The sequence below is a fragment of the Verticillium dahliae genome, genomic scaffold (assembly GCF_000150675.1).
Source record: "Verticillium dahliae VdLs.17 supercont1.30 genomic scaffold, whole genome shotgun sequence".
Lineage (NCBI taxonomy): Eukaryota > Fungi > Ascomycota > Sordariomycetes > Glomerellales > Plectosphaerellaceae > Verticillium > Verticillium dahliae.
Window position 1 is genome coordinate 81,389 of NW_009276933.1, and position 21,835 is coordinate 103,223.

Consider the following 21,835-nt stretch of genomic DNA (forward strand, 5'->3'; position numbering starts at 1 on the left):
GCAGAGCAGATGGCGTTGAAGCTTTCCCAGGCGGCCTTACATACCTACCTAGGCAGGCTAGGTAGGTGCCTAGGTAGGCAGGCTAGGTAGGTGCCTAGGTAGGTACGGTACCTAAGGTAAGGGAGGTCAGAGGCTCGAACCGGACCCAAGCGAGCCGGCAGCCACCGTGTCCAGGTATGGTTTCCAGTGATATTGACCCCCTAAAAACGACTTGCAGTGAGATATGATAGGTACCTTGCACTATAGCTTGGGGAGGGGCCCTGAATGAACAGGCTGAAGGTACCTTATCTAAGGCACCAAGGTAGTAGAGGCCCAAGCGTCCCGAGGCCGGCTCCCGCTCTGGCCCACGCACGCCCCTGCCGCCTTACCTAAACCGATGCTCCCGTGATTTTATCCCACTCTCTCTCTCTGTCTGCCTACCTACCACCTAAGGTAAGGTACCTTACCTGACCTTGCCTTATTGCATATGTCCCGCTGAAGCTTCATCCCCCACAGCAACCCATTCATCGTGGACCCAAACAAATCTTGAGGACGAGCAAGATCCCACACAAATCCTCCTCCCCCCCCCCATCACCTCTTCAGGAAACGCCGTGCATCACCGTCAAGATGGCTGCGGATATGGGCACCATTGCCCAACTACTCGATGCCACTCTCGATCCCTCTCAGCACAAGAAGGGTTTGTACAGAGGGAGCTCCCCCCTCCCCCTCTCCTCTCAAAATAGTACCCCGCCATAAATGTTTGGTTGCTAACAAACAATGCCTCCCACAGCCGAAAGCGCCCTCAAGCAAGAGCAGGTCAAGCCGCAATACTCCATCCAGCTTCTCAACATTGTCGCCTCCGAGGCGCTACCTCCCAAGACCCGTCTCGCTGCCTCGTTGGCTTTCAAGAACTTTATCAGGAACAACTATGTCAACGCCGAGGGAGACTACAAGCTGCCTGCCGACGAGGTGAAGACCATCAAACAGCAGCTTATTGGCCTGATGATTGCTTGCCCTCCCTCCATTCAGTCGCAGCTCGGCGAGACCATCAGCATCATCGCCGACTCGGACTTCTGGCAGCGTTGGGACACGCTGACCCAGGAGCTCGTTGACCGCTTCTCCAACACCGACCCCAAGGTCAACATTGGTGTTCTCGAAGTCGCACACTCCATCTTTGCCCGCTGGCGACCGCTCTTCCGGACCGATGATTTGTATACCGAGATCAACCATGTCATCAGCACATTTGCCGAGCCCTTTGTCAAGCTCCTCATCGCCGCCGACAAGCAGATTGACGCCAATGCCCAGAACAAGGATGTGCTGAAGAGCTGGTTTGACGCCCTGAGCCTCATGATGAAAATCTTCTACGACCTCTCGTCCCACGACATGCCTCCCATCTTCGAGACGCACCTCAGCTCCCTCTCCGAGCTTCTGCACAAGTACCTGACCTACTCCAATCCCCTGCTCAACACCGAGGACGACGATGAGGTCAGCGTCGTCGACACGGTCAAGGCCGACATTTGCGACGTCCTGCAGCTCTACGTCATCAAGTACGACGACGACTTTGCCAACTATACCCAGCCCTTCATCACGAGTGCCTGGAACCTCCTCTCGACCACTGGTCTGGAGACCAAGTACGATCAGATCGTCAGCAAGGCGCTGCACTTCCTCACCGCCGTTGCCGGTACCACAAAACACTCGTCCATGTTTGCGAGCGAGGATGTCTTGGGCCAGGTTGTCGAGAAGGTCATCCTGCCCAACGTGGCCCTGCGTGAGTCGGACATGGAGATGTTCGAGGACGAGCCCATCGAGTTCATCCGCAGGGATCTGGAGGGTTCCGACACCGACTCGAGGCGTCGCGCCGCCACCGACTTCCTGCGCAAGCTGCAGGAGAGGTTTGAGCAGCTCGTGACTGGTGTGGTTAGCAAGTACATCAACCACTACCTTACGCAGGGCAAGTCGGACTGGAAGGCCAAGGACACGGCCGTCTACCTCTTCATCTCGATTGCGTCCAAGGGCGCCGTCACGGCGGCCCAGGGTGTCAAGACTGTCAACCCCCTAGTCAACGTTGTCGACTTCTTCGAGCAGCACATCGCTGCCGACCTGACGAGCACGAGCGTGGAGCCCATCGCCAAGGTTGACGCCATCAAGTACCTCCACACCTTCCGCAGCCAGTTCAACAAGGACCAGTGGAAGGTCGCCTTCAACCCCCTCATCCAGAATCTGGCGTCCGACAACTACGTCGTCTACACATATGCAGCCATTGCTGTGGAGCGCGTGCTGTTCTTGACCGAGGACTCTGGAAAGCAGGTGTTCCCGAGGGAGGACATTGAGCCTTTCGCCAAGGACCTCCTCGACCACCTCTTCAAACTCATCGAGAAGGAGACGGCGGCGCCCAAGCTTCAGGAGAACGAGTTCCTGATGCGCTGCGTCATGCGTCTGCTCATCGTTATCAAGGATGGCGCTGCACCCGTAGCTGAGCGCGTCCTGAAGCACCTCATCCTCATCACCAACATTATCAAGACCAACCCCAGCAACCCCCGCTTCTACTACTACCACTTCGAGGCTCTCGGTGCCCTTGTCAGGTACTGTGCCTCCACGAATGCTGGCCTCTTCAACCAGCAGCTTTGGGAGCCGTTCCACCAGATCCTCGTCGAGGACGTCACGGGTTAGTCAACCGAGTCACACCCATTGCCATTGATGCACCGTGCTAACTTCTTTTCCACAGAATTCCAGCAGTATGTCTTCCAGATCCTGGCACAACTGCTCGAGGTCAGCCCAGCAGACGCCATTTCGGAGAATTACAAGGCTTTCCTGGCACCCCTGCTCGCGCCTGGCATTTGGGACACAAAGGGTAACGTCCCTGCGTGTACGAGATTGCTTTCGGCCATCATCCCGGCGACGAAGTCTTACATCGTCTCCGAGAACCTTCTGGAGCAAGTCCTGGGTATCTACCAGCGTCTCCTGAGCACCAAAAAGTTCCAGCTGTACGGCTTTGACGTGATCGAGTCTGTCGTCAAGACGTTCGAGCCGTACGTATTTTTTGCCCTCTGATGGCAATGTTTCGAGCTAACCATGGTCTAGGAACGCGCTCAACCAATACTTTGGTCACATTCTGCAGCTCATGTACTCCAAGCTCGAGGGCCAGCCCGCCGAGTCTCTCAAGCTGCGCTTTGTTCGGTTCTACCACTTGGTCTCGGCGCGGCAAGAGGCGGGCTTTGGCGCCGACTATGTGGTCCAGCACACGAATCAGCTGGCGCAGGGTCTCTTTGCTAACGTGTACCCCACCTTCATCCTCGCCGACACAGAGAAGCTGGCCAACCCTGTGGACCGTAAGCTCGCTGTCATCAGTCTTGCCAAGACGGTGTGCGAGTCCAAGGCGTTTGCGGAGCAGTTCAAGAAGGGTTGGGCGCGGTCCGTCGGTCTCCTGCTGACGCTCCTGGTCAACCCACCCGTGGTGACAAGCGGTTTCGGCGACGAGTTCATCGCCGAGGCCGACGTTGACGACATTGGTTTCGGCCTGTCCTACACAGCGCTCAACACGTGCCGTCCGACCACGCGCGACGACTACCCCGAGGTGACGGCTGTGGCGCCGTGGGTCAGCGTGTACATTAACTCGGCGAACAACACGCACGGCGGACAGATCTCAAACTACATCGCCGAGAGGCTGACGCCCGAGCAGCAGGAGGCCCTGCGTCAGCTTCTGATGTAGGAGACGAGAAGCGACGGGGGAATGGGGCTGCCGGACGACTGCGTGCTGGCGACGGCGTGGGGAGGAGGCGGCAAACTGCAATGACTTGTCATGACAAAAAGGACTCTGGTGGTGATGGTGCTGTGGCCTAAGACTGCCACGTAGTCTGTTGATTTCAGACGAACGAAGCCTTGACGACGTACTCTGAGTGTTTGCATGCTGGCTGACCGTGCTGTACGTATTGTTGTATTTTATCGGGCTACCAAGAAATATCGGTTTGCCACCAGGGAAGTTCATCAAGAGGACACCATGCGTGTTGTCTGTTCTCCTGCATGGCTGATCTGCAACGTTAACTTGATCAGGGGTAACTCTGTGACAGCTCATTGCCCCTTGTTTACGCCTCTATTCCTCGAACTCGTGTTCTTGAGGTTGTCCTCCGAGTACAGTTCATCGCCAGTTGTGGAGGTCATCGTCGTCCGCTCTCCCCTCAAGCGACCTCCTCGCGACGTCCCCTCGCCTGCCTTTGGGCCAACTGCACATCAGTCACGTAATCCTTCATCTTCCAAGCCGGCACGCCCTTGTCGTACATCTCGTCCATCTCGGCATTGTTCCGCCGCGACGGCTCGGGCACAAAGAACCACACGACGACGCACGTCACAGCCCCGACGCCGAAGAACAGCCACCCCGTCTGGTACCCCATGTCCGCCCCCTCCGTGTCCAGCATGACCGGCAGCGCCGTGTTGAACGTCAGGCCAAAGACGACTGACAGGCCGGCCGCCAGCCCGGCCGTGCGCGCGCGCAGCTTCTGCGAGGCAATCTCGCCGACAAACGCCCAGCCGAGCGCGCCGAGGGCGTTGTTGAAAAAGGACCACACGCACGCGACGAAGATGCAGAAGCCGCGCAGCGGCGTCGACGTCGGCGCGAGCCCGATGACGGCGACGACGAGCATGGTCGCCGTCGAGACGCAGGCCGCCGCGAACACGACGAGGCGGCGCCCGAACCGGTCCGTCCACAGCATCAGGGCCACGGACGTCACGAGCGCGATGGCGGTCAGCACCGTCGTGATGAGGAAGGGGTCGGCGAAGCCGGCCTGCCGGAAGAAGAGCGACGCGTACGTGCTCAGGAACGACAGCCCCGTCAGCTGCTGCGCGCACGCCGGCAGCGCCGAGCCCAGCGTGCGCCGCGCGTTCGGGCCGCGGAAGCACGCGACGTACGAGTCGGTCAGCTCCCTCCACCCCTTTCTGCTGCTGCTGCTGCCGTCGTCTTGCTCCAGCTCCTGGCGGCGTCGCCGCTGCTCGAGAATCGAGTTCTTGATGATGGCGTACTCGGCGTCGACGTCGTAGCCGGGCACTCGACCGTTGACGCGGTCGAGAGATGCTCGACCTTTCTCGTCGAGATCGCGCTCGGCATAGTACTGGGCCGTCTCGGGCAGCCAGAGGAAGATGGGCAGCATGATGCCGAGGAACCCCCACTGCGTGACAATGGGAATCTTGTACTCCTGCGGGTCGGCGTTCTCGCAGATGAGGAGCGTCAGCGGCGCCAGGAACTTGCCGATCGTGTTCCAAAAGCTGTACGTGAGGACCATGGCCCCGCGAATGTTCGACGGCGACCACTCGGCAATGTAGATGGGCAGCGTCGACTGCAGGGCGCCGACGCCGACGCCCGCGAGGATTTTGGCGCCTGACCAGTCTCGCCAGTCGCGGACCAGTGTCTCGAGCGTGAGGGACTGCGACCTTGATCAGTGCCAGACCCCTTTTCATGCTGGTTCCGTCAAGAAGTGAAAGGGGGCCTTACACCTGCGAGCACGACCCAGAGGACGTACATGGTCATCTTGCGGCCGATGCGATCCGACACGGGGTTGAGGAAGAGCATGCCCACGAGCTGGCCGAGAGACTGCATGGCGCCCCAGAGCGCCGTGTGCTGAGCGTTGAGTACGTGCTTTGTGCCGGCAGCATTGAGAAAGCCGATGTGGTTGACGAAGCCCTTGTTGGCAATGATGTTTCCGTTCAACTTGTACTGATAGCCGTCGGCTGCGGCTGCGATGGCAATCAAGTTGCAGATGAGCACGGCCTATTCTTCGTGTTAGTATGAATATAGCCTAGAGCACTTGTATATTTTTGAACAAACTACCTTCTTGAACCGACACACAGTAGCCCAGAGGCCTAGTTCGTCGTGGTCTGACTTGAGCACGACCGCCTCATGCTTCAAATCGATGTCGTTGTCATGGTGCTCGGCACCACCAGAACGAGGGCCGGCTTCAATTTTGTCGGTCTGAGCAGACATCATGCGCCAAGATGTTGAGTATAATTCAATCACAGTCTCCAAATATGCTTGCCCTGGGTCAATGGCCTTTTTCATCACCCTGTAGGGCCTTCATGACATCTTACCAAAATCCGCACCATGCACCCCAGAACATCACCACTTCGCTAGCAGCTCAACCGAGTCCACCGGCCGTAGGACATCTACAGCTGTGGCCTAACAGCTTTTCGAGTGTTCCATCCAAAAGCGTTGCTCATCCCTTCCTGTCCTGGCAACCCCACGAGCCAAACTCTCGGCTAACCGGCACCGTTGCGGAGAGAAAGTCAGACCATGACCGCGGGGAAGAACCCCAGGACACCAGAATCCGGGGTAAATCCCCAGGAGACTTATCCGTCGCCATCTATCAGCCAGAGCCAAGTCCCTCCCTGTCGCTGTGCTGTTCTGTTGCGTTCAGCTCTGAGCTCCCGCCCCGGCAAGCCACTTCTCGTTGCAGCGCAAGGGGACATCGTGGGCCTCTACCACTCCATGGCGCCAACTCTGGTGGGATTTGAAAAAAGAGAAGCGGCAAAAAGCGGATGAATCTCACACACAGGGCCAGAATCATCAGCTCAGTCCATAATCCGGTGGACGGACAAGAATCCGTTGTCTCGCGATAACAAGGCGCGAGGTCCACGGCGTAAGCTGTCGATGCTTCCAAGAATACCAAAGCTACGATTACCCCACGCTGAAGCTTCATGATCAGCGAAAGACTCGGAACAAGGTACAGCTCTTAGAAAGTCATTCCCTTTTGCGACGCATGAACCCAAGCGCAGGCTCAGACTCGAAAGCACCGACAATATGGCTGTCTCCATCGCACAGGTTATAGCCGAGCACCACCATGACGGCTTCGGCCTTTTCACCACGACACCTCGTCTCTCATGGCGCTTTAACGCGACGACGGTGAGAGACTGGAAGCAGGCGTCCTACGAGGTGCGCATATTGCGCAACGGTCAAGACGAATCATATCATATAGTTTCACCTGAGTCCATCCTCGTCCCCTGGCCATCTTCTCCGCTTGCCTCGCGGGAGAGGGCATCTATTGAAGTCCGCGCCACGGGGCGCGATGGACAATCCACAGAATGGGCGAGTTTAAGTGTTGAGGTCGCGCTCCTGTACCGCTCCGACTGGTCTGCCCAACTCATCTCCGGTCCGCCACCAGGCCCGGGACCAAAACGGCCATTTCGACTTCGGAGGACTTTTCGACGCACCGGGACTGGACCAGCACGGTTATACGCCACGGCTCACGGCGTCTATGAGGTTGAGATCAACGGCCGGCGGGTAGGCGACCATCTGCTCGCGCCAGGATGGCAGTCCTACCAGCATCGTCTTCACTACCAGACGTACGATGTGACATCCCTTTTGCAGGAGGGGGACAACGTCATCGGAGCTCACATCGCTGAGGGATGGTTCGCCACGAGACTAGGCAGGCCCGGTGTCGCCAACATCTGGGGCAATCGGCTAGGGTTTCTCGGTCAGGTTGAAATCGAAGGGGAGGTGGTTTGCGCATCGGACGCCAGCTGGGAACATCTCGAGGGCCCGCTCATCAGTTCCGAGCTGTACAACGGCGAATTCTGCGACAGCAATCTTGAAGACCCGACATGGTCAACCACCTCGGCAACGACCCAAGCCAAAGGGCGTGCTCATGTCTTGCCGTTTCCTACAGCTGAGCTCATAGCGCCCGAAGTCGCACCAGTGCGACAAGTTATGGAACTCAAGGCGAAAATGGTCATCACGACGCCGAGCGGGAAGAAAATACTGGATTTCGGCCAGAACTTTGTGGGCTGGCTGCGAGTCGAAAAGATAATAGTCAGCATGTCCGACAACAGAGACCTTATCATCAGGCATGCCGAAGTAATGGAGCACGAAGAGTTGGGCACAAGGCCACTTCGCACTGCAAAATGTCAGTACACCCTGAAGCTCGGTGGCCCTACAAGGAACGCCCAGACACGGTTCACGTTCTACGGCTTCAGATTTGCTGAGATCACGGGTTACGATGACGTTTGCGTTGATGACTTCACGGGCGTCGTCATCTCTTCGGACCTGCGTCGTACTGGTGGGTTCGAATCCTCTCATGCCATGCTCAATAAACTGCACGCCAACACGGTCTGGTCAATGCGAGGCAACTTTGTCTCAGTGCCCACAGACTGTCCACAACGCGACGAGCGTCTAGGTTGGACTGGAGACCTCCAAGTGTTTGCACCGACGGCCAATTTTCTGTACGACACGGCCGCTTTCTTAGGATCATGGATGCGTGATGTCGAGGCTGAGCAAAGGGATGCTGGCGGTGTTGTGCCAGTCATTGTTCCTAATATCCCCAAACCGCCCGACAACCGACAAAATAGACCAATGGCAATCTGGGCAGACTGCGCCGTGATTACACCCTGGGACCTGTATAATGCTTTCGGCGACAAGACCCAGCTCGCGACGCAATGGGAGAGCATGCGTTTGTGGTTGGACTTGGGAGTACCGCGCGATGAAAAGGGCTTTTACTCGACCAAATCGCCACAGTACGGCGACTGGCTGGACCCACGTGCACCAGTCAATATGCCAGGCAACGGCCCGACAGACAATTTCATGGTAGCCAACGCATATCTTATTCATACAACGGACCTTGCAGGCAAGGTTGGCCGCATCTTGGGCAAGGCTGAGGCGGCAGAGCGCTACGAGATAGACGCTGCGCGCCTGCGGGACCTCTTCCGAGACGAGTATGTGACGAAGGCAGGACGATTAGCGTGCGACACACAAACTTCGTACGCGCTTGCACTGAGGTTTGGGCTCTTTGACGACAAGCAAATGGCGACGGCGTGCGGGCGCCTGGGCTACTTGACTCGTTGGGAGCAGTTCAAGATCACGACTGGATTCGCAGGCACGCCCATGATTCTCAAGGTGCTGGCGGATAACGGCATGCTGAACCTTGCGTACCGCATGTTGCAGGAGCGCGATCATCCCAGCTGGCTGTATCCAGTAGGGATGGGTGCGACGACGATCTGGGAGCGCTGGAACTCGATGCTGCCGGACGGAACCATCAACCCGGGCCAGATGACGTCCTTCAACCATTATGCGCTGGGGTCGGTCTGCGCGTTCATGCATAATGTGGTGGGTGGGCTCTCGCCAGCATTGCCAGGCTGGAAGAAGGCGCTGGTGAAGCCACAGCCGGGTGGAACGGTCAGGTCAGCTCGGACATGGTTTGACTCGCCCTACGGGCCATATGAGGTGGACTGGAGATGCGAAGGGTCCAAGATGACAACACGGCTCAGGGTACCGCCAAATGCAGAGGCGCGCGTGGTGCTTGAGGGCATAGACCAGGAGGTGGGCAGCGGCGAGTATGTGTTTGAGACGCTGTGGGAGACAGACCCTGAATGGCCTCCGAGTCATATCGCGGGGCCACAGGGCGACCAGTATGAGAATTATTTTGTAGCGTGATCGCGAAGCTTATTTCGCGTGGTAGACACCTTAACAGGAGCGTTGGGACTGTATCTGTAAGTGTAGGTTTCTCAGATTGAGTGTCAGGCCGTGGCCTCGGGTCACTGCCGTCTGACGATTCGTGGCCTACCAGCCGGTCATAGACCCCTGCAACAGACGCAGTTAATTGTCAAAGGTTGATTATGCCGAGCCGGCAATCTGGGGGATCAAGCGACCAGCCAATGCTCCCGATAACGTTGCGATTCGCAGCGATTCGCAAACACCACAGTTGTCTCGGCAGACGATCGCGGTTTGAGAATGTGCCAGCGCTGACTCGAAGCCTCATGCTGGATGCCGGGATGCTTGTTCTTGCGAGAAGCTTGTCGGCTCGCAACGACCAGCTCGCAAGTCTGGTCTTTGTGGGGTATGGGCAGCATGATGTAGAGAGGGCAAGGCGCGGCTGGGTATCATCCAAGCAGCTGGTCCAGCCCGGCCGGCGTTGGTATTTCGACCGTGCTCTGGCTAAGCAGGTAGTTGAGTCGAACATGGAGCGTCCGTCTCTCGGGCATGCCGTCTGGCGTGGCATGACGTGCCCCCAACACGGGCGAAGCATCGACCAAGACGCGACCCCGGGCTGATGCTGGCTCAGTGTCTTGAGCAGAGATCATCGGCTGCCCAAGTCAGTGGGCCTCGAATGCTTGACTGGCCGCCAAGGGACTGAAGGGTCCGCCAGGGGACTGTGAAAAGGTCCGATGCCGAGGATGAAACGAGGCAGATTTCATCTTGGCGATGATCTGTGTGAGGACGGTTGAGGGCGTGGTGATGGAGAAGGGCTCGTTGGCTCGAAGGGGGGAGCTCGACGTGACGGGAAAGCCCCGCTTCTTTACTTAGCAGCCAATAATGGGCGATACTTGTAACCCCTGGTGCTTCATGTTTGCAGGAAGGGGCATCTCACGGTGAGCGATCCGCTGAGTCAGTGGAGAGCTCCCCCGGCGCTCGAGTGCTCAGTAGCGCTCAGTGCGTAGTGCGTAGTGCGCAGTGCTCTCCAGGTCTCTCGAGGGCTCCTAACTGAGGGAGCATGGCTCCTGACTGAGGAAGCATGGCTCCTGACTGAGGAAGCATGGCTCCTGACTGAGGAAGCATGGCTCCTGACTGAGGAAGCATGGCTCCTGACTGAGGAAGCATGGCTCCTGACTGAGGAGGAAGGCGCGAGGCTCTCGCAACAATGGCAGGATGAGGTGCAGTGGAAAGAAAGGTGACCCTGGGGTGGCCCCTGCCCCAGGCCAGAACCCTGCAAGCCGGCGGCTCCTGCCTGGGGTTCGCAGCAAGCTGCAGAGAAGCTGGCAAGCTGGCTCGCCCGATGGGACCTGCCGTCTGTAAGAGTTGCCATGATGAAACACTTGAGCGCCCCAGCACCTTCACTCCGTCCCATCGTCAACGGCCAGACCCAGCCCGCCCACAATGCCACCTCGTCTCTACTCTGTCGTCTGCCCCACGGCGCCGTCGCTCTCTGACACTGACAGCGACCTCGACGTCAACACGACGGGTCTGAGACGACAACTTGCTTGTGTCCGAAGTTGCCATAGGTCTGAGGCCGACATGGCTCGGGTGTCATCTCGCATTGCTATGCCTGCAACCCCATTCATCATCAGACTAACTAACCTCTTCTCTTACTTCCATCCCAAGTCGCCTTTCATCCAGTCGTGATGCTTCTTCGTTTCGTTTCTCTCTTCCTTTCGTGATCCAAGACCCGGGCAGTGCCCATTTGTCCTTGACTTGTTGTTTTTAATTGTACTTGTTGCCTGTCCATCTCTTCTTTTCGCTTCTCATCGTGACAGCTGGCCTGGTCATCTGTATTCCATTCGTTTTGATACACCACATTCATTGCCACCATGGACCAACCCATTGGCTTCTGGTTTCTGGAGAAGTGAGTGTCAACCAGCTCCTATCATCTCTCGTACGGTCCAAGACTAACACCGCCCAGCCGAGAGGAACGCCGCCCGCGCTACCGTCGTCTTCGCCCGAGACAGCTGGCGCCCATCGAGCCGCCCGTCCCTGACGATAGCTCCTCCGATGAAATCGACTCGCCATCGCCCACGACGACTTCGTTCCCTTCCAGTACCACGGCGCCGCCTCCGAACGCTGGGCCTACAGATGTCGTGGCGAACCCCATCAGGCCGCCTGTTGCTGAACAGCCGGCGGCGGGTGAGACGGAGCGTGCTGACGAGACCACATCCTCGGACTCTCAGCCGCGGCCAACTGAGATCAGCACTTTCAGCACCATCACGACGGCGCCACCAACGACGACTTCTTCTACCGATACAACGTCTTCCTCGTCCTCTTCATCCACCGAGTCGAGCTCCTCCAGCTCATCTTCTAGCCAGGCAACTGCCGATGCTGCTTCTCAGATTGGATCTGGCAACTCTGGGCGGATGGTCGACCCCAGGCTAGGGATCGCGTTCGGCTCTATCGGTAGGCTACCTCTCCTTGATGGACGCAGAAGACTAGGCTGACAACGTGACAGGTGCTGCTGCTGTCCTCCTCTGCATCGGAGTGGCCATTTGGTGGTGCATGCGCCGCCGCAGTCGCAAGAAGGCCAAGCTCACGCCGCCTGTCTCTAGGGCACCGAGCCAAGTCTTTACGCAGGAGGCTGCTGCTCGCCTCGACCAGCGGAGCGTACGCAGAGCGCCGTCAAGCCTCATGGGTGAACTCATGACGGCCGCCTACGCCGACAACCAAGGGATCCCAGCCCAACAGTCCATGGCTTCCCAGAACCGATTCGTCGAAAAGGGACCCCACGTTATTGCTTCGCAGACGCCGCCCGCTGGATTCGCCGCAAACGCACGCACATCGATCGCAAGCTGGGTCAACCGTCTCAACCCCTTGCGGCTAAACGCTTTATCCGAGTCCTACCAGTCAAGCCGTCAGAGTTCCATGTCGGACGTCCGGCGCGCTGTACCCGCCGACGCTTCTGCTCCCCCTGTGCCGGCTGTTCCCTTTCTCTTCCAGTCCCGCACCCTGCAGAAGGAAGACGACATGGAGCCGCTCGTCCAGCCCCCAGAGCCGGCCATCCGACCTCCCTCGAACCGTTATGAATTTCCCGTCGACGACGTGCACCGATCCTCGTTCTCGTTCTACGGACGCGACCCAACGTCGAGGGACGACGTGCCCCCGCTGCGGACCATGCGTCCCCAACGGCAACCCTCGATGGCTCCAACGATTCACACGACCATCAGCGGCGCAGATACCGAGAGCTCTTGGCAAAGCTGGGGCGCCGGCCTGGGACGGCCGCAGTACCAGCCAGACCCAATGCCCTCCCCCAAGGGCTGGCTGCGCAAGTTCCCTGGCTTCGGGCCCAAGTGAGGTCGGGGGAGGATGGAGGTGGGGGTTGTTTGAATGAATGTGAGACGAGGTCTGTTATGGGTATGACATTTGTGATTATATGCATAGAAGTCTGCCTGGCAATGACAAACGTTTTGAATGCTCCGTGTTCTTCTGTAGCTGTAGCTGCTAATGCCCTGTGGCCGCGTAATATGTTGAACGTAGGCTCGGTACACCTGCTAATGTAATCATGTCTATCACACCCAGCGGGTATCTAGACCACGCTAGTCGCTGAGCTCACGGTTCTAGGGGACCATAATCGAGGAGCCGACAAAGCTGACAGGAAAGCGCCTTGGGTTATGTAGTCTGGCTGGCAGCTGTTTCTAGGGTTGCCAGGTCTGCAAACCAGCAGAACAGCAAGATGCAGGGTTCCACGTCACGAGGGATCCATCAATACAGAAGCACGGCAACTCTGATAATCCCTCTAGCCATACACCCAAGTGCTGGAATCGGTAGACTTGATCATGGACGCTGAACTCGGTGTCTCACATGCCCCAGCTGAACACCTCTCGCGCATCACAGAGTAAGCCAAAATGCTGCCGTCCCAACCCAGCTCTCAGACCGCCGCCGGCCCGCAAAGCCACTCGGCCGCCAGCGTCTGCCCGCCGCCGCAGTCCCAGCGCGCCGCGGGCGGGACATCGTCGCAGACGCCGAGGCGCGTCTCGTCGCCGTCGGCGCCGACGGCCCAGGTCACGTAGGTCGGCAGCTGGCCGCAGCCGCGCCAGCGGTAGGTCAGGCCGTCGCTCAGCTCGAAGGGCTGGTCGCAGGGGGCGCGGCCCGGGGCCGCGTACGGGACGGCCGAGCGGCAGGCCGTGCTGTTGTCGTCTTGGAGCAGGCCGGCGCTGCTGAGGAGGGTTGGGCCGCGGAGCAGAGATGCGAGGTAGACGCTTGACGTGGGCGAGGGTTGCTGGGCTGTGGAGGAGGACGATGCGGCGGCGAGGGATGGAGAGGGCGCCGTCTGGGCGGGCGATGAGGGGTTTGAGCTGCCCCTGGGGTAAGTGCCCTGTCTTGGGTGATGGAGAGAAGCCATGGGACTCACGAGATATCGCTGCCATCGCTGGCAGATGGGCCGTTGCCGGCTGCAAGACCGACGCCTATGCCGCATCCAATGGCTACGCCAGCACAGACGAGGACGATGAGCAGCAGCGGTGTCTTGCACCGCTGCCACCAAGATTTACCCCTGTCTCCAATGGATGAAGCTTCGAACGGTACTGTTTCGGACCCGTCCAAGGGCTTCTCTGCTGCGAGGGTACTGCTCTCTGGTTCGTGTGGAAACTCGACGACCTCGGGAAGCGAGGAATATGCTGTCTCGGGGTACGACCCCTCTCGCGAATCGACTTCGGGGAGGCAATCGCTGTCGACTTTGGGCGGATCGTCAAGTTTGAGTCCAGTGAGCGAGGGAGTCGTCGGGGTCTTGGCATCAACACCAGCTGAAGTGCATGTTGCGATCGTCATAGTGATGAGTTGATCTCTTAGCCTGCCAAAAAGTTCTGATGCTCTCACCGGTGGGTGAGGTTTGATGGGATCTCTGCAGCTCTTGGCGGACATTGCTCGAAGTGAAGTCTGGGAAGGCGGGGGCAAGGCTTTTGCTCATGACTGCAACCATGTGTGGTGCACAAGCACAGCAGGGAAAGTGTCTGCGTTCCACTCATCGCCGGATTGATGGGCCAAGGAAAGAGACGACAACGGAGGACACTCTGGTCTGTGCAACGCACTCAGCTTTCAACAAGCGTCAGGTCAAGCAGTTGGACGGCCATCAGGTCAAGCACAAACACCGTGGCCCTGAACCAGAGCCCAGCACTTGCGCATGCCTGTCCCCATGGCCTCGGCTTCGACCTCGTCACTCGTCGCCCAACGCTCACCACGGGAAGCCGGGTCGGGGCCAGCCAAGTCAAAAAGATGGACATGCATCGTCAGCTTGAGATGCGAGAACAGCCAGGGCACAGTCCCCAGTTCGCCTGCATGCTGCACGAGACGCGCCTGCTTGCCGAGGAGGCCGGCGACGTGCGCCTTGGCCATCTTGACCCGCGCGCTCGAGGTCTGGGCTCCGTCGGGCAGGATCTTCGAAGGCAGCTCCCACAAGCCGGCCAGAAGCCCCTTTTCGGGCCGCTTATGCAGCAAGAAGCAGCCGTCGGCTCGGCGGATGGCGCAGACGAGAGTGTCTTCCTCGCGCACCGCCTTCTTGACCACCTTGAGGGGAAACTTGCGGGCGTGCTCGACAATGGTCTCCATCTGGCGTTGCGTCGGTTTCGAGGCGAGGTTCGGGGCGCTCTTGGCTTTTGTGGACGGCGCGTTGAAGAAGGCGGACAGAGTGCCTTGCTTTACCCCCTTCTTGACCGGCTTCTCGGCAACGGCGGGTTCGGCCTCTGAATCGGCAAACGACTCACACAATGTGCATGCGTCTTCCATGTCCGGCACACGAGCAGGCTTGGACCGGTCCGCGAGCGCCAGGCCCTCTGCATACGCGCGACAGCTCGCCGTGACGGGACACTGCGCGCAGTCAGGCTTGGGGGTGCAGATGGTGCTGCCCAGCTCCATGAGGGCCTGTCCCCACCGTCCCGGGCGGTCGCTCACGGGAGGCTGCTCGTCACGGCTGCTGCCGGTGTCGCCGTCCCTGGCGACCGCCTTGACGAGGGCATCGGCGGCAGCCCACAGCATGTCGATGGTGGTCCTGTCCGTCTTGACGTTTCCATAGACGCCGAGCTGTCGACTCAGCACGCGCAGCACGTTGCCATCGACCATGGGCGCGGCGAGTCCGAAGACGATGGCCGAGATGGCGCCGGCGGTGTAGCGGCCGACGCCGGGGACCCTGCTCTCGAGCTCGGCCACGTCTCGGGGCAGCATGCCCTGCATCTTGTCGTCGGCGACGACGAGGCGGGCGGCGTCGTGGATGCGCGTGGCGCGGCTGTAGTAGCCCAGGCCGCGCCAGGCGGCGAGGACATGATGGGGCTCGGCGGCGGCGAGGTCCTGGATGGTGGGCCACTTGGCGGTCCAGCGGTTCCAGTAGTCTATGACGACGGCGACGCGGGTCTGCTGCAGCATGATCTCGCTGATCCAGACCTCGTAGGCGCGACGTTCGAGGTCGGCACGGGCGACGGGGGCGGGGAGAAATGGCTTGCGCCAGGGCATTTGACGGGTGGTGCTCACGGAATCGAACCATGCCAAAAGGTCTCGGCGGTGGGAGGCGCCGTCGAGGAGAAGAGGGCGATGATAGCTGAGCGTGTGGCTTCGCAGGGGGGGTACAGCCGTTGGTGGGGGTGAGGATGAGGATGAGGAAGAGGGTGATGGTGATCCTTGGGTGAATAGGCTGGCGTATGGCGCGTTGCTGCTCTTCTTCCTGACGGCAGTCTTTCGCCTCTTGGGCTTGGGTTCCTCGGATTCCTCGGATTCCCCATCGTCGGATTGCTCTGGTTTGCTGTTGGTCGTGCTGGGAGACGCGTCTTCCAGGGGGCGAGAGCGTGTCTTGGCGGTTGATGATGGAATTGGCATGGGTGCCGGGTTTCCCTCCGGTTCCGAGCTGTCGGCCTCGGCCTGAAGCGATATCTTTCTGGCTGCAGCAAGAGAGGACTGTCGACGCATGATGAAGGCCGCACGTCTCATGCTCTGATGCTCTGAGTAGAAAGCTTGGTTACCAGTATGCATACCTAGGTACCTAGGTAGGAGGCAAGGCAGAGGCAAGGCAGAGGCAAGAGGTACCTAGGTAGGCGAGGCAAGGCAGAGGCAAGAGGTACCCAGGTAGGAGTCAAGGCAGAGCAAGAGGTACCTAGGTAGGAGTCAAGGCAGAGCAAGAGCAGACGCGTCGAGGTCGAGCATGTGCACGGACCACTGGGTCTCGCGTCTCGCGTCTGCTCGATCGCCAGTCGCTCGACTCTCTTTTGACATCGACCACCTCGACTACCTCGACTACCTCTGTCGACTACGTTGAGCTCTTTCAGTCTTTCAGAGGACGAATTCTGAACATCGCCACCTTCAGTGACGAGCAAATGATCACAGCAATCCTTGGCAACCATCGCATGTTCAGAATGCCCGTCTATTGCGCCGTCTAGCTCTGCACTCGAACGAATGCTCACTCCTCCTTCCAGCCATCGCCGGCCACCGTCATCCAGTTGACGGCCGCCAGCTTCAATCCGTGCTTCGCAGCCCACTCGGCCGGCCTGAACGACCGCCGCTGCACAAACTCCTCGCCGCCGACGTCCTCCTTGGTCAGCTGCAGACCCTCGGGCTCGCGGAACAGCAGGAACAGGTATCGGTGCGGCTTCGAGCTGTGTCACGAGGTCAGCATGCTTATGCAGGAATAAGGGGAGCGACACGACGGCCAACGGCACCACGGCCAACGGCACCACGGCACAACGTACTCATCCTTGGGTCCCGGCCCCAGGTACGCCGTCAGCGCCGGCTTCGTCTCGGCCACGACCGTCTTGCCGTCGCCCAGCGGCTGCAGCCCCGGCACGACCCAGTGCCGCCAAAAGGCAAACTGCGGGTTGTCGGGCGTCGGCGCGTCGGGGTCCGTCAGCAGCAGCAGGTACGACGCTGTTGTCGCGGCGGCGCCGGCCTCGGCGGCAAAGGCGATGCTCGGCGGCACCTTGCACTGGCTGGCGCGGAAAAAGGTGCCCAGCTCGAGCGCCTGGCCGTCATAGGCCACGTCGAGCTTGGTCGCCGGCGCGAAGTCGTCGGGGATGAGGCCGTCGGCTGAGCCCGGCACGAGCTTGGCCTTGGCCAGCGACGCCGAGAGGGCCTGCGCGTGTGCGTCGAGGGACATGTTTGGCTCGTCCTGCTTCGGGGGCCTTTATCGGTATAGTCTCTCTTTTCCTCTGTCTGAGTTCTACGAGTCGGCAATCGTCGAGTGGTTGTTCAATTGTCAGGTCGGGAAAGCAGCTCGACCTGCTGGCGACGCCAATTGCTCAAACCCTTCATCTATATACCCTCAGTTCCTCGCACATGATGATACAACTCTCAAAAACCCCGCCAGGCAGTGTCGATGAGCACAGAGTCGAGTCAGATTTTCCACCAGTCAGCACCACGACATGACCATGTCGCCGCTCCTTTCGTCACGTCCGTCCGCGCTGCCCCTCTACATACCCTTGATACCCCTCTGTTCCCCCACATTGTGAAGCCCGCCAAGGCGTGCGGGCACCTTTACGCAGTCAGGCAGTCAGGCAGTCAGGGTTGCCGATCGCCTGCAGAGAATGTACATCAGACGATAGAGTCGCATTGGCGCAAGCCCCCCACGGCAGGGTTCCGGGGGAGGGGGGGGGGATGCTTGGCACGGAGCAAAACGTCGTCGCGGCATCGTTGGCGGTTTTCCCGCCGCCGTCCGTCCGGCTGGCGGGTCGACTGTCCTATTTCTTGCCTGGTCTTCTTTTCTCTCGTGTACAGGGATCGTTTTCCGTTACCTTTTTCGTATCGTGGTGCCATTCCTCGCATCTCGTGCCCTGTTGTGCCGAGTCGCATGATGCCTCCTGAGCGCTGCCTTCCAATGTCGCAGAAATAAGCATAAAGACCACGTCGCTCAATCACCTCGAGCCCCGGACGGATGGACCCTACGCGGCACGCGCGACATTCTCATAGTACCACAGCCCATTGATGCGGATCCTCCTGCCCTCCAGTCCCCTGCGCGCAACTCGCGCCCCCATCCTCAACCACGCCGGCCCTGAACCGGCGCGCGCCGCCCCCGCGACGACCCTGCGACACTCGGCGTCGTCCTTTGTCTGATTCTCGGTCATGGTCTTGGCCTCGGTCCTGGTCTTGGCGGCGTCGAGCTCGGGGCCAGACGAGGTGTGCTGCTGGTGTTTCCGGCACCGATAGGGCGTGCACTCGTCGCACAAGTCCGTCTGCAGCCTGTCGCGCCGTGTCGTACCCCGCGACGGCACGCACAGGAAGCCCTCTTGCTGGGATGCGGAGAGCGAGGGGCGGCGCTTGAGGGTCGTTTTTTCACGGTTGCTGGCGAGGACGGGGCATGCCATTTGTGCGCTTTCTGGCGTTGTGAGAGTAATTGTTGGAATGGCTGTGGGGGGGCTCTGCTGGATGCCCTTGTCGGCCGTCATTGTGCGCGCACGATATCGACGGATGAACCGTGCAGAGATTGAGGGGACGAAGAAGCCGTGCAGAGATTGTATGTGCTGTGGTGGTGGTGGTGGTGGTGGTGATGCCTGCGAAGTGTTTGCGCAATCAATTAAGTATAAAGAGGTGAGAGGATCAGAGAAGAGGATTCAGAGATGAGGATCAGAGATGACGATGACCTTGCAGCTTGTCGGCCTTCAGCTTGTCGGCCTTCAGCTTGTCGGCCTTCAGCTTGTCGGCCTTCACCAACGCCATCAGTGGAGGTGTAGAAACACCCACCTTGAGGGACAAACCTTGGTATTCACAGAACTCTACCAATTCACGGCTCCCCCATACGAACCTGGAGAAGCATAATTCAAGCGACCACGTCACCAACCGGCATCTGGCATGACGCCATCGCTATACCTCGACTTTGGTGGAGTTTTGCGCAATGATGTTGCATCTTTTGCTCCCTACACTGTCCAGGGACTTGTTCATACCACTGTCCGATGTGCTGCACCGCAAGACATCCATCTTGGTAAATTGGAAGGAGCTGTCACTGATTTGGCGTCTTAGGGTTTAGGGCGTGGTTCCATCCACAACGAGAATGGAGGCAAGGTGCAATGCTCCATCCACCCTGACGGAAGAACATGACCAGACATCAGAGAAGCCTTGTCTATCCTAACACCACCCTAACCCATGGCCCTACTACTACTAATACAGACGAACAAGAGCGAATGCATCCCACACATGGCGCGGCCGCCTACCGCGCGCCGAGCCCCTCCTCCTCCTCCTCCTCCTCGGCGGCAGATTCATACCCCATGTCTCCCTCCCCCTCCGTCTGCAGCGGCAGCTTCACGTGCCGCGGCTCCCGCACCATCATGAACGCCGCGCCGGCGCCCGCGTACAGCACGGCGAGATACAGCCACGGCAACCCGCGCAGCACGCCGCCCCAGCGCATGCCGGCCGAGAAGGTCCACGCGAGCACCGGCCCGCCGATGAACGACCCCAGCGTGTCGACGATGCTGCACAGCGCATACAGCCGCGACGTGTGCTCCTTCCTCTCGGCGAACGCCGTCGTGAGCGCCCGCGTCAGCGGCGCCGTCGCCGACCCCAGCATGCCGAGCGCGTACGTCGCCAGGAACGGCACCACCGACGGGCTCAGCCCCTGCAGCACCGACGACCCCGCGAGCACCCCGTACGACGCCCGCGTCAGCATGAGGTCCTTGGTGAACCGAGTCAGCCCGAGCCGCCCGCCCCGCCCCCGCGGCGCCGAGAGATGCGCCGCCACCCGCGGCAGCCCCACGAGCACCGCCAGGTGGCAGAGCGCCAGCGGCGAGTGCACGTACGTCGTCTGCGCCAGCGACCAGCCAAAGTGCTTGCTGATGTACTGCGTAAACGTTGTCGAGTGCGACGTCGAGCTCGCGTTGGCGATGAGCGGCGCCGCGAGGCAGCACACGAGGCTGCGGTTGCGCAGCAGCGCCCTGACGCCGGCGACCTCGGCCGCGTGCGAGGCCATTTGCTGTCGGAGCGCCGCCGCGAGCGGTCGTCGCCTCAGCAACGGGACGACGCCGCCGCCGGGCCCGTCCGGCAGCTTGACGGGCAGCGTCTCCGGCAGCAGGCTCGCCGCCGTGACGACGGCGGGGCTCAGGTAGAAGACCAGCTTGACCGGCACCCACGGGCCGTACGTCTGCAGCAGGAACCCCGACGCCAGCGGCACGCCGAGGCCGGCCACGACGCCGCCGATCGACAGGTACAGGAAGTGCGTCGAGCGGTTCTCCTCGGTGCTCACGTCCGAGGCCATGGCGTAGATGCTGTTGACGGCCGCCGACACGCCGCCGCCGATGAGGAAGAAGAACTGGCCCAGGAGCAGCGTCCACAGGTTCGGCTGCTTCGACACCGAGAGGACGAACGGCGCCCATCCGAAGCCGAGCAGTATCCCGAGGTAGGCGAGGAAAAACGCCGGCTTGCGGCCGAGCCTGGGTCGTCAGTTCGAGGCATCCTGACTGGGCAATGAAAGACAGAAAAAAAAAAGAAGGAAAAAGCAGCTCACCTGTCAGCGAGCACACCATAGGGAAAAGCGACGACAAGCGTGACAAGTGCCCCTATCACGGCGCCAGTGCCGAGCAGGTACGCCAGCTGCGATTGGATCTCGTCGACCTTGCACTCCTTCTCCTCAATCGGCTCGGCGAGGTCCTTTTGGTAGTGCACATGACAAATGGCATCCTCTACCAGGCGGAACAATGGCGTCAGGAAGAGAATGCCGCTGCTAAACAGCGTCGCCTTCAGACACGCGAGCAGCACGACAATGGCGAACGGAGTCGTGGGTCTGAAAGCGTCAAAGGCATGCCTCGAACCGAGGCGTTGCCAGGGAACCCAGCTCTTCTTCCACTGTACGCGGCGCCGTGAGGACCTTGAGCCTAGCGAGTGCTGGCCCTCGCCTTCACCATCAGGGAAAGGGTCAAAGTCGTCGAGGTCGTCGTCAAGCAGGGGATCGGCATCCAAGGGAGACTCGTCGCCGTATTGCTCCATAGTCAGGACTTGATCGAGAATCTGTTTTGGCGGCGAGGAGACACTTGTGTTGGGTCTGCCGGTCGTGACGTGTCCCCGTAGCATGGACTCAGATTCTCTCGACGTCGGAGCCGAAAGCTTGTTATTCACGTATTTCTAAGCGAATGAGACCACCCGGCTCGACCACGCGACCATGTTCGTCGCAACGCGTGTTTCTATAGCAGGGACAATATAGTATCCAAATAACGCGCGGTCTGTTGCCGAGGTCTAATTACCTGGTCAGTCGCGCGACGCTGACCCGGCGACTGAAGGAGACGTTCATCGACGCGACAGCACGCCCGAACCATGGTATTTGACCGCTCGGGAGGAAGTATCCTCTCGAGTCACTTGTTACCCAAAGACCATGGTCGCTGATAGGACCAGGATATCTATCCGAGACCTAAACACCCCATCACTAACAAACGGGAGAAGAATATACGACTATCTAAATACTTGGAAGATTTCACAACTACTCCTCACGTGGCGGGACCTCCTTCA

At 59.7% G+C, this 21,835-nt stretch overlaps 9 protein-coding genes across 9 annotated transcripts; 3 read left to right on the forward strand and 6 right to left on the reverse strand.

The window, feature by feature from the left end:
* Window positions 1–606: 606 nt before the first annotated feature.
* On the forward strand, window positions 607–3,688 carry VDAG_09982 (importin alpha re-exporter; the record flags this gene model as incomplete). Its single annotated transcript, XM_009655739.1, has 4 exons — window positions 607–676; window positions 770–2,644; window positions 2,705–3,008; window positions 3,061–3,688. 4 exons carry the CDS (start codon window positions 607–609, stop codon window positions 3,686–3,688), a joined length of 2,877 nt encoding a protein of 958 aa, XP_009654034.1.
* Window positions 3,689–4,154: 466 nt separating this feature from the next.
* On the reverse strand, window positions 4,155–5,950 carry VDAG_09983 (sugar transporter; the record flags this gene model as incomplete). Its single annotated transcript, XM_009655740.1, has 3 exons — window positions 4,155–5,393; window positions 5,462–5,737; window positions 5,816–5,950. The coding sequence occupies 3 exons, from the start codon at window positions 5,948–5,950 to the stop codon at window positions 4,155–4,157; spliced, it is 1,650 nt and encodes a 549-aa protein (XP_009654035.1).
* An 813-nt stretch (window positions 5,951–6,763) lies between these two features.
* On the forward strand, window positions 6,764–10,439 carry VDAG_09984 (alfa-L-rhamnosidase; the record flags this gene model as incomplete). Its single annotated transcript, XM_009655741.1, has 4 exons — window positions 6,764–9,288; window positions 9,414–9,444; window positions 9,532–9,897; window positions 10,308–10,439. The coding sequence occupies 4 exons, from the start codon at window positions 6,764–6,766 to the stop codon at window positions 10,437–10,439; spliced, it is 3,054 nt and encodes a 1,017-aa protein (XP_009654036.1).
* An 820-nt stretch (window positions 10,440–11,259) lies between these two features.
* On the forward strand, window positions 11,260–12,730 carry VDAG_09985 (uncharacterized protein; the record flags this gene model as incomplete). The annotated part of the gene is made up of 3 exons (XM_009655742.1): window positions 11,260–11,294; window positions 11,487–11,839; window positions 11,892–12,730. The coding sequence occupies 3 exons, from the start codon at window positions 11,260–11,262 to the stop codon at window positions 12,728–12,730; spliced, it is 1,227 nt and encodes a 408-aa protein (XP_009654037.1).
* A 574-nt stretch (window positions 12,731–13,304) lies between these two features.
* Window positions 13,305–14,203, reverse strand: VDAG_09986 (uncharacterized protein; the record flags this gene model as incomplete). Its single annotated transcript, XM_009655743.1, has 2 exons — window positions 13,305–13,731; window positions 13,788–14,203. The coding sequence occupies 2 exons, from the start codon at window positions 14,201–14,203 to the stop codon at window positions 13,305–13,307; spliced, it is 843 nt and encodes a 280-aa protein (XP_009654038.1).
* A 306-nt stretch (window positions 14,204–14,509) lies between these two features.
* On the reverse strand, window positions 14,510–16,327 carry VDAG_09987 (A/G-specific adenine DNA glycosylase; the record flags this gene model as incomplete). The annotated part of the gene is made up of 1 exon (XM_009655744.1): window positions 14,510–16,327. One exon carries the CDS (start codon window positions 16,325–16,327, stop codon window positions 14,510–14,512), a length of 1,818 nt encoding a protein of 605 aa, XP_009654039.1.
* A 487-nt stretch (window positions 16,328–16,814) lies between these two features.
* On the reverse strand, window positions 16,815–17,507 carry VDAG_09988 (phosphatidylethanolamine-binding protein; the record flags this gene model as incomplete). The annotated part of the gene is made up of 2 exons (XM_009655745.1): window positions 16,815–17,010; window positions 17,104–17,507. 2 exons carry the CDS (start codon window positions 17,505–17,507, stop codon window positions 16,815–16,817), a joined length of 600 nt encoding a protein of 199 aa, XP_009654040.1.
* Window positions 17,508–18,288: 781 nt separating this feature from the next.
* Window positions 18,289–18,792, reverse strand: VDAG_09989 (uncharacterized protein; the record flags this gene model as incomplete). Its single annotated transcript, XM_009655746.1, has 1 exon — window positions 18,289–18,792. One exon carries the CDS (start codon window positions 18,790–18,792, stop codon window positions 18,289–18,291), a length of 504 nt encoding a protein of 167 aa, XP_009654041.1.
* A 758-nt stretch (window positions 18,793–19,550) lies between these two features.
* On the reverse strand, window positions 19,551–21,319 carry VDAG_09990 (uncharacterized protein; the record flags this gene model as incomplete). The annotated part of the gene is made up of 3 exons (XM_009655747.1): window positions 19,551–20,753; window positions 20,900–21,015; window positions 21,145–21,319. The coding sequence occupies 3 exons, from the start codon at window positions 21,317–21,319 to the stop codon at window positions 19,551–19,553; spliced, it is 1,494 nt and encodes a 497-aa protein (XP_009654042.1).
* Window positions 21,320–21,835: the final 516 nt, after the last annotated feature.